We start from the raw sequence: 11,119 nt of genomic DNA, 5'->3' as shown, positions 1-11,119 counted from the left end.
ACCCCTGCAATTCTGTCATTCTGTCATTCTGTGATTAAAAAGGTGAACTTGCTTATTTTTAGGGACTGTTTCTCTGTTACCATATTATTTATGACCTTGAATAGTAGACCTTTACTTTCTGGAGTTGTAAAGGTGTGTATTACAGCCTACTGTTTAATTATGGATATTTTTTAAAGATGGAATCTTCCTCAAACTCTATGAATGAGAACAAATGGCAAGATATATCAGAAGAAATAAAGAAGATTTTTAAGACTGCAGTGAAATTGCTGTATGAAAAAGGAAAAATGAAACACAGCCAAGCAAAGAGATATCTTTCCTCTGGTAAAGTTCAGACTGTTTCTGTATGTTAATTTATCTTTTCTATCAACCTTTCCACAAACATGAAAATATATTTCTGTTGGCATTTGTCACATGATGAGGAGGGGGAAAATGCTCGTTATGCTTGTTTGAAACTGAAGCTCCTATGAAAGCACCCAGAAATTTTTATGTGCTTTTTCTTCTTCTTACAGAACACAAAAGCGATCATTAAAGAGTCAGCATGATGGGGGGCAGGGGGGGCAGGGTCTTAAACTGTTTAAAATGAAAAGATAACAGAGACTCTGTTTTCTCTTTTCATCCTCAGCTATTGAAGATGAACTTGACTTTGCCTTGGGTAAACAAACACCAGCTTTCCTGAAGAAGTGTGTTTGCTACATTCGAAAAATTGCCAACATTGAGCGTTTTGTTAAAATTCCAGAGATGGGAAAATACATGGATGTGGTGCATTCAGCTGGGAAGTTTCTACGAGATCCTGAAGCTCATGAGAAACTGATCAAGCTCAGGGATGAATTCATTCCTACCATCGTTGCATCCTCCAATCTGAGAGTGTACACATCCATCACCCACTGTGACATGAAACTGGGGTATTCCCAAGAAGTGGAGAATCATTACATTGAAGGACTTGGTAAACAATTCTATGAAGACATGATTGATATAATCCAGGCAACAGTGCAGCAAAATTTTGACACTGAGACAGACTTGCTGTATGATGAAGTTCTTCAACATTCATCACTATGTAAAACATACTCCACTTTTTATGATTACAGATGTGAGGCATTAAACACAGTTCACAAGTATGTCCTACCTAGCAAAATTGGACACATTAACCCTCTTATCATATATGGAGGACCATGCACAGGGAAAACTCTTTTATTAGCCGAAGTGGCAAAGAAGGTAAATAAATACTTTACATAGGATGGTGATGCTGGGATCATTAGTGCATGAAGGCCAGCTCAGTAAAATAAAGACTATAGAACTGTCATTCTGCATATTATTGTATATATGTTCAGAAAAAGACTGCCTTTTAATAACATGTCTATATCATATACCCAAGAGAAATAAAGAAGACTTATTAGAGCTTTCAAAAAGCTGGTAGGGTTAAAAACGTATATTTTGGAATAATCTCTTTCCCTTTTGTTCCACCAAAGTCCTGTGAAGCTGGAACTGCCTAAACATCACATGCTGTTTTAAATTTTATCTTGTTTAACATTCTCATCAGAAACTACTCCAGAATCAGTCTGATACACTAGCTACAACTATCTATGCTAATCAGCAAAAATACTTTTTTTATCTGGCATGCTTCTTCAGCCACTGAGTTGAGTACTACAGCGACATAAGGGGAAACACTGTGCAACACAAGACCAGATGCAGAAGAAATAAAAAAATAAGCTGGCATCACTAAGCCTAATACAGTAGTCACAACTTCAAGTTCCCTACAGAGTGCCCAGAGAATTTGGCACAGTAAACTGAGAAAAAGCCATATCAGCCAGAAGGAGATAAAGGAACAGTAATGTTTAGAATCCTAACTTTTCCAGATGTGACTCCCTATAGATTCACATTTTCTGCCTACATGAAATTGCGATTTGCAGCTCAGGATCTCAGTATATATATATCAGTTCACCCAGAGGATTTGGTTACATTTTTCCCTTAAAATGTTCTGTAATAACTTTGAGTGAAGTGAAAAAAAAATAGCACATGAGAGAACTGAGTGAGTTAGCTTAGATAACTAGTAAGCTTAGCTTAGATAGGATTTAGGGCTAAATTCCTCACTTGCTAACAAAACAAAACAAAAAAAGGAACATCAAGAAATACTTTGTACCCACTGTGGCAGCATAAAAGAGTCACAGACACACCAAGAGAGTGTACTTCGTTGGCCCAGAAATTAAAAGTAACCAGCTGGGAAAGTTCAGTTCTATCTTCCCATCCCTGTTCAACAAAATTGTCTGGGTATGTATTTATACTCGGCTGAGAGTATTAAACAAGCTTAGGTGCAAAGCTGGTCTGACTGACCAAGGATGACGTCATTTAGTGTCTAAGGAAGTTTGTTAATAAGGATGTCTACCTACAGATTTCCAGAAGTGAGACACAGATTTTGCAAAGAGTACCCTGGGATTTGTGGACTAAATTCTGCTTGGGTCCCCATAGACTCAAACCTCTTTGTAGATCAGGGCTGTAGTGTTTTTGGGATATTGGCTGGGCTACACAAAGATGACATACGATAAAAATTTTATCCAGTGCACAGAAATTAAAAGCAGCCTCAAGCTGTACTAGTGAGAGCATTTCCATTCAACCAGTTTATTACTGTTTATAAACTCTGTTACTGTGCTTCATTTAGATCCTAACTAAATAATACTCTGTATTACAGGCCTATTCCTGGCTGCAAGAAGAGATGGGACCTGATTCTGACCCTGTGGTAATTATAAGATTTTTGGGATCCACCGAAACAAGTATAGATCTGAAGAACATACTTCAAAGCGTCTGTGAACAATTAGCAGTCAACTATCGTTGCCTTGTGCAAAGTTACCCAAAAAAGATTCATGACCTTCGGGATTTGTTCATAAATCTCTTGAATGAGTCTTCATTCCACAGGCCATTGGTGATAATATTTGATGCCCTAGAACAGCTAACAGATAGTGATGATGCTAGGAAGCTTTGGTGGCTCCCCATTCACCTTCCCCGTTCAGTACGGATAATTCTGTCAACACTGCCAAACAAGCATGGGATCCTGCAAAAACTGAGGTGCCTTATTCATGAAGAAGACAACTACATTGAATTGACTGCAAGGGACAGAAAGATGTGTAGCCAAGTACTGAAACATCAGCTGCTGCGAGTTAAAAGAAAAGTAACATCAGGGCAACAAATCTACGTCAATGAAGCATTCTCCAAGTGCACGCTGCCTATGTTTGTGAACTTAACCTTCAGGGAGGTCAAGAACTGGAGATCTCACAAAGATGTGGATGAGTCCTCCCTCTGTGTCACTGTACATGAAAGCATAGAGCAGCTGTTTTGGTCACTGGAAGGTGAGTGTGGATCACGACTACTGTCAAGAGCACTTGGCTACATCACTATGTCCAAATCTGGCCTGAGTGAAATGGAACTGGAAGATATTTTGGCCCTTGACAACAGTGTTATGTATGAAGTAAGTGAGAGTATCCGAGAAAGTAACCCACTGAGAATTCCATATGTATACATTGCAAGGCTTAAGGAGGGTTTGCAGGGGTACTTAATAGAGAGACAAGTGAAAAATGTTACCCTTCTTCTTTGGGCAAATAGACACTTGCATGTAATTGCCCAGAAACTGTACTTGAACAATGAAGAAGATTTGCAGGAAATGCACACAATTATGGCAGAATATTTTCTTGGTGTTTGGTCAGGTGGACGAAGAAAACCTTTTTACAGCAATGACCAGTATTTGAACAGTTGCCCTGCCCGTGATAGCAGAGGCCTGAATGAGCAAGGAAAGCACTGCATGGATCAGATTGCTTTTGACAGGCAGGCGCCTGATCAGCCATGGGTTTTTCAGTGTAATCCCTTAGAGCCTGACATCTTTTTTATCAATCATAGAAAAATGACAGAGCTCATTCATCACTTGACAAGATGTGGAAGAACAGATGATCTGCTGTACGGAGTCATTATGAACTTCAGCTGGCTGTACACCATGATTAGAATAGGGCAGTTTGATAAAGCACTTTCTGACATAGAACTGGCTTACACCTACACACAGGAAAAGGAACTGAAATTTCTGGCCAGTACCCTCCGCAGTATCAAGTTCAAAGTAGTAAAATACCCAGGCTCGCTCTCTGCTGAGTTGCAGCAGCGGCTTCTGCCAGTAGTAAGCTCACTGCCTAAACTCAGACATCTCCTCCTAGAATGTGACAAGGATGGGCCCAAGTACTGCTCAATCGTCCCTTTGCATTCTTCCATGGATGTAACTTACAGCCCCGAGCGCCTGCCACTGTCATCCAGCTGCATGCACGTCACTGAAATTCTGCCTACTTTTAATCCCAGTACAATCATTGCTGCTTTGGAAAATGGCTCCATCAGCACTTGGGATGTAGAGACTCGCCAGCTACTGAGGCAGATCACAACTTCTCCATCTGTTATCATAGGGATGAAACTTACTAGTGATGAAAGGTATCTTGTAGTGGCTACAACAAACAACACTCTTTTGATATATGATAACATAAATTCCTGTCTTTTGTCTGAAATGGAAATTAAGGGGTCAAAACATTGTGGATTAGGAGGGGGCGCCAGTTTTATAAATGGGTTTACATTATCAGTCAACCATGCACTTGCATGGCTGGAGGCCAGCAAAGATGTCACTGTAATAGACCTTCTTTATGGCTGGCCTCTCTATCACTTCCACTGCTGGTACGAGGTGACCTGTGTGCAGTGTTCTCCAGATGGAGTTTATGCCTTCTGTGGACAGTATTTGAACACAACGACCATTTTTCACTTGGGCAGCGGAGAAAAGCTGGCCACCGTGACCTCTGAATTTTCTGGTGGATTTGTGAAATTCCTTCTCATTCTGGACAAGGCCCAAGAAATGGTGATGGTGGACAATGAAGGCAGCCTGTCTGTTTGGAACACAGAGGAGATTGCAAATCCCCAGCTTACAGATGACTTCGACTGCAGGAGAGATGGCAGTGAGGTTGTCAGCATAGAGCTTTCTGAAGACCAAAGTGCAATTTTAATTTGTAAGGCTCTCAGCATTGAGCTTCTTGACACTCACGTGTGGAAGGTAGCTGAAAAGTTTAGAGCTAAACACAATGAGCGCTTTATATCTGCTGTGTTGTCCAAAAATGGCAACTGTATAATTGCTTCAATGGAAAATACCTCAGCCATTTTTGTTTGGAGAAGAGATACGGGACAGTGTATGGCAAGCTTACAAGAAATCTCAGGAACTATAGTCAGGCTAATTAAATCAAATCATCACAACATGCTGCTATCTTTATCCACCAGTGGTGTCCTTTCTATTTGGGATATAGACATCATAACTGCTATGTCCAATATTGATAAATCTGGCAAACCTATCCAAAGACTGGTGCTGCCAGCCAGAGGTGAATTAATATACACGCTGGATGGATCAGATTCTGTCCACAAGTGGAACTTCAGCACTGGATATATTGAAGCTGTATTCAAGCACGAAGGTACTGTTGAAAACTGTGTGCTGACCTCTTCAGGAGAGATAATGGTTACGTCAGATGATAAATGCAGCCAGTATGTATGGCACACTGTTAGTGGCGAAAACATCTTTCGCATTAATGGGCAAAAAATCTCAGAGCTAATGATAACTCACAATGATCAGTTTGTAGTCTCCCTCTGTGAGCAAAACGCGTCCAGAGTTTGGCGACTGGCCACAGGACATAGGGTTTGCAATATTTTAGTTGCCTTACAGAATGCATTTATAACAACTGCGAATACATTTGTGGTCGGAATGGCAAAGAATAAAGTGTTGGCAGTGAGTCTCTGGACAGGCAGTATAACCAAGAAGTTTTGCTGTGATGATGGTGCAAGCATTGTAGATGTCAAACTGATACCAGACTGCCCAGATATTATAGTATTCATAACATCCACTGAAACTGTGAACATCTGGAGCCTAACAGAGGAAGTCATCTGCAGACGTGTACAACTGCCTACCAATTTCTTGAAAAATTTGGAAGACTTTGAAATATCCCCAAATGGCAAGCTAGGAATTATAACCCGTGGTGATGAGAACATCAATGTACTTGATCTGCACAGTGGAAAACTTCGTGTAGTTCATGCTCCAGGTATCATCTGGAGGCAAAGGCTGTCTCGTGATGGCCGCTATCTTGTGTACATCTGCTTTCGCAATGAAGAGGATGATGACAATGGTGCGATCTCTAGTTTAATTGTAATGAGGCTGGCAGATGGCAAAAACATTGGTGCCTGTTCTCTTTATAAAACTCCCACTTTCCTTACACTCTCACAGAGACATTTAAATATTATTATTGGGTTTGATGACGGAAGTATAGGCACTTACACTGTAGTGGATCGAGTTGACGCTGCACTGAAAATCAAAATTGCTACTTCAAACAGCCGTCAGATTTTCAACAACACGACACAAGTGATTAGACCAAAATGTCACAATTACAGCTTCAAAGTGACTGCAGACTGCATATGGAGGGAATCAACTGAAGTATTTGCCAGGGATAGCCCCATTACAGTTATAGAGCCTGAGGTGAGTGAAGCAACACCAACCAAAAAACACAACTATTGCTATGAAAAGGTGTGCTCAGCCATAGACTGCAGAGGACACAGTTTTGCTGCTGACAACTGAGTATCTGTCCGGACTAGTTTACCTGAGTAATAGTATACACGCATAGATTTGTCTTCTGAATTCAAGTAAAAATCAGTCCATTTCTTGGAAGACATTAACAGCAGGGGGCAGACCAGCTATTTTCTCCTTTACAAATATTCTTACATTTACGTACACAAACACAAAAAAAAAACAGGGGGGAGGGGGAGAACATGAAGCAAATATTTAAGCAATGGGATGCAGGGTTGTTGTTTTTTTAATTTCGGGATACAAGGTTCAATCCAAGATTTCACCAGAGCCTTGATTAACAATTTCTAGCAATACTTTCAGAATCGTTATGCTATTACAGAAGTTCAGTGATCTTATCTGCGACTGACAAATTGCTTTAACTAGAACTAAAGTTCCGTGTGATCAGAAAGAGGAGGCAGACCACTGTTTATAAACCAAGTCGCCTAGAAGTGGTCAAAGCTGAATCTATAGCTAACAGCCAACCTTATATCCACTTGCAAAAATGTATTCTTCTTGCTTGATGGTGCAATGACAAGATGTCGCCTGCCAACCTGGAACACTTGATACATTCCATCATCATTTTTAAAGTACTTAAAAAAAAAAAAAAAAGGATTGATTTTCAGGTTGAAAGGCATAGGTACCAGTCAGCTGCAAATGTAACAGTGTGTGAGGTGATAAATACTTGCTCAACTCTGTGAAAGGACTAAAAGATTTTTTGTTTGTTTGTTTTTTTAAACTGCATGCAGGGATTTCAGGTTTCTGTATTGTGATTAAAAATAAAAAGATATTAAACCTAGATCATAAAAGGAATATAGAGTTGGGTTTTTGTTTTTGGTTTGAGGAAGTTATATGTCTTCATAGTGTGTATTAGTGTAGGTCATTAAGAAAACGTTTTCAAAGACAAAGGGCATTGCAGATGAACAAATAAACATGAATTTCTTCATGTTAAAAGGTGGCTATCCATTTTGATGTAAGGAAGTCTGAAATATCTCCTATGTTCCCAAAGTACTCTAACAGAAAGTTTTCAGACATGCCATGTTTTAATCTCAAAAACATTTGCCTTACTATCATTTCTGTTCTACCCCATATTAAATACAGATCAGATGACCAAACACTCTGGGACCGCTTGTATATGTGCTAATTCTCCACTAAATGCAAATGCTGCCCAAAGGTTCTCTATTGTTCCAATTTGTAATGGTTTTTTCTTACTTACAAGCTTCACTTTCTGCTTTAGAACTGTTCTGAGCCTTTTGTACAGTTTTATCAGTTTCAAGGCAGAAATTGTGAAATAATAACAAATGCTTAAAAAAAAATTCTATTTCATCCAAGTGAAAGAAATGCTGGACATCATCTGAAAGCGTAAGAAGTTATTTCCCTCCTTATATATCTTAAAGATGGCATATCTGAGGAAAATTTTTCAAATGGTTTAAACAAAACAATTTTATTTTTAAAATGAGAACTTCATGCCACAGATTTCCAAGAAATGAATGCTAAGCTGGAACTTTAATGTAGTGTGTGAATGTTCTATGTACAAGCCAATATAGTATATTAAGTGACTTGAATGATTTTTCCTAACTTGTTTGCAACTAATAGATCATATTGAATGTTTTTATGTAAACTTTGTATTGTTGGGAAAACCTACTGAATCAGAGATTTATATTTTCATAAATGTCAAATTTAGTCAAATTTTGTTACAGAGTTGTTAAATTAGAAATCTATTGCAGTCTTCGAACAATATACAGTCTTGTGTATGCATTGTTTGTACTAATAAATTAAGGAAACAGACTTGTATGCGTTTGCAGAGTTTTAATTTTAGGGAAAGCTCCAGCAGGATAATGCATTTTAGTGTACTTTAGTCTCAGCTCACACTATATCTCAAGACTTTTAATTAACGGTGTGCAGAGTGCATATTGGCCATCTGCACAACAGCAAATTTCACACTGGCAGAAGGACATAGCTGTAGACATTTCCAGCTCCCATTAGCCTGTATTTTAATGATTATCTAAGGGCTATATTTGTAAGGAAACTTCCAGTATTTTTCACATTGGAGTTAACTAAATCAAACATTAAAAAGCCACCGACATTCACAAAGCATGTTTAGGTTCTCCTTATGACTAGATTACATGCTTATATGTATGCAACTCAGCTGACAGAAAACATGTGCAACCCATCTAGTAAAAAGCCCAGAAAAGAGAGAAGTGCTTGAAATCCTCCTTCTCTAAAGAGCTGTGAAGCTGCAAGTGGTTCTGGTATGCACTCCTCCAAGATATCCCTCCTGAAGGTACCTAACCTTCTTTCCTTCTGTCAAAAACTGGGCACAACTTATTCATGTCAGTCTTGATTGATGTCTTTCTGCATAACCTGCACATCAGAAAGTTGATTCTTCGTGATCTTGAAAGAGTAAAAATACATCTCTCATCTGCCAGCACAGTGACCAACATTGGGTAACAGCTGAGTATAATATAGAAACAGAACAATCCACAGTAACAGAGAAACACTGTACTTTGTTGAGAAGCAGTATCAAAACCTAGTCAGACCCAATTCAGCTGAGACCTTTATTGGTGATGTACCCCGATTTTCTCCTTTTGCTTTCTGTACAGTAGTACACCCTCTTGGGGCAGGAGATGGTCCCCAACATAACAGATGATGAACCTGCCACTGAGAGCACTTCCTTCATCTCAGGCCAAAGAGGTATTTTAGGCCTTTCTCAAAGCATCTGGGTGGCACAAGTGATCTCTTCCTGTTTTGAACCTTAGTCTCATATGTTCTGACCAAGGACAGCAAGAGTGGGGCAGCGCTTCCATTTCTCTTAATTGTAAACCAATAAGAAAGACAAACATAAACATGATTCTTACTTTAGTTAAGTCCTTTTGCCTAGTATTGGGTTTATAATCTCCTTGAGAATGCTGTTCAGGTCCTGTCCGTCTTCACACTTTCTCTCTACCTCGGTACATCTGTATCCCACTCAGCTTTCTGCCTTTCTGAGTCTATTTCTCAAGTGTCACATGTACACTGAGCCACCACAGCACAGTTTTCTGAATGCTATTAGGCTGCAGGGTGTCCAAATACCTGCTGCTGCAAGACTGAGTGCTCCACAGCCCCCTCAGAAATATGACCCCAAGCACCCCCATACTGTTGTACAGGAAGGAAAGTTTCTTTAAAAATGAGACACGAATACAAAGTGCTGTTCTATCCCTTCATAGGACCAGAGCAATTTACTTTCCATTAAGGAGCACTATTTGCATATCCAGAACAAAGCTTTCATTCATTCCTTATCTAAAGTGCATCAATAAACAGGATCAGATGAAGGTCCATATTTTCTGACACACGAGGCTCTAGGAATAGGCCATATCTGCAAGAAAGCTTTAGTGGGGAATTAGCCGGAAATTCTTTGGCTGACAAAGGTAAACCAGAGGTCAGCTAGAAAAAATATTTTTATCAGTCATTTCCTTTGCACCACAGCTGGGGAATGCGTGGCCCGTGACTTCATTTCATATGGCCTGTGGCCATTTAACTTTTTTCACGTTACTAGCAGATAACATCAAAATATGAGTTAACAGGTAGCTTGGAAAAGGCACTCAGAAGGCTTTCAGGTTTCAGTGTTTCTCCAGCTCTGATTTCTTTATGCTGCATATGCAAGTCCTACTCAGAAACCTGTAGTAAAAGAAATATTAACCTACTTCAAAGATGTTATACCCTGATAATGACGTTACTCAACATTTTCCTCTGGAGTTCCACCTGGATGCAGGAAGAGCAATGGACTGCATTATTTCCCTTGGTTTGCCTTCCCAGCCTGGTCAGTGAACACCATTCCTTGCATTTTGGAGGTGGTCTGGAGACTTCTACAAAGCCACTGATGATCACAGTGTGGGTCTAAATCACAGTGTCAATTCTCAGAAGTCAAAGGCTGAAAGAAGTCAACAAAGATGGTGAAAGGTCTGGAGGGCAAGGTGTATACAAGGAGTAGCTCAGAGAAGACGAGGTTGAGGGAAGGCCTCATGCTATGAGGGGAGTGGAGAGGCAGCGCTGAGCTCTACTTTCTGATGACAGCTGGACCCCAGGGAACAGCAGTTCCCCTGTGTCAGGGGAGGGTCAGGCTGGGGATTAGGAAAAGGTTCTGTGCCAGAGGAGTGATGGCATGGAAAAGGCTCCCCACAGCAGTGGGCAGGGCCAAAGTTCACAAAGTGTTTGGACAGTGCTCTCAAGACATAGAATTTGAATTTTGAGGTGTTCTGAGTGGAGCCAGAATAGATGATACTTGTGGGTCCATTTCAACTCAAAATATTCTATGTTCCTTCTAAGAATCTTAGAATGAGGTACTTTGGAGCTTCTCCAAGAGGAGCAGTTTGCACAACCATCCTTTTCCTTCAAAAAAGAGACTTTCAGTATGGAGGACCATCTGTACAACATGAAATTTACTTGAAAACATAGCACAATAACCCAAGATAACCGCTCCAGCAGAACATGTCCTTAAAATTGCAAATGGTTCCCAAAGCAACTGCTACAACCAGC

General features: G+C 40.0%; 1 protein-coding gene across 1 annotated transcript in view; it reads left to right on the top strand.

Annotated features, from left to right (window-relative positions):
* NWD2 (NACHT and WD repeat domain containing 2) overlaps positions 1-8,373 on the top strand; it is a 31,632-nt gene extending 23,259 nt beyond the window's left edge. The window contains exons 5-7 of the mRNA XM_065736028.1: positions 177-321; positions 623-1,212; positions 2,684-8,373. Of these exons, the coding sequence (XP_065592100.1) occupies positions 177-321; positions 623-1,212; positions 2,684-6,619 (4,671 nt within the window). The 3' untranslated portion in view covers positions 6,620-8,373. The remainder of the gene's footprint in view (positions 1-176; positions 322-622; positions 1,213-2,683) is intronic.
* The last annotated feature ends 2,746 nt before the right edge of the window (positions 8,374-11,119 follow it).

The sequence above is a fragment of the Cyrtonyx montezumae genome, unplaced genomic scaffold (genome assembly GCF_038088225.1).
Source record: "Cyrtonyx montezumae isolate F1298 unplaced genomic scaffold, pur_monq_1.0 scaffold_2, whole genome shotgun sequence".
Lineage (NCBI taxonomy): Eukaryota > Metazoa > Chordata > Aves > Galliformes > Odontophoridae > Cyrtonyx > Cyrtonyx montezumae.
The sequence above is the reverse complement of the archived record's forward strand: the minus strand, read 5'-3'. Positions and strand labels throughout refer to the sequence as shown.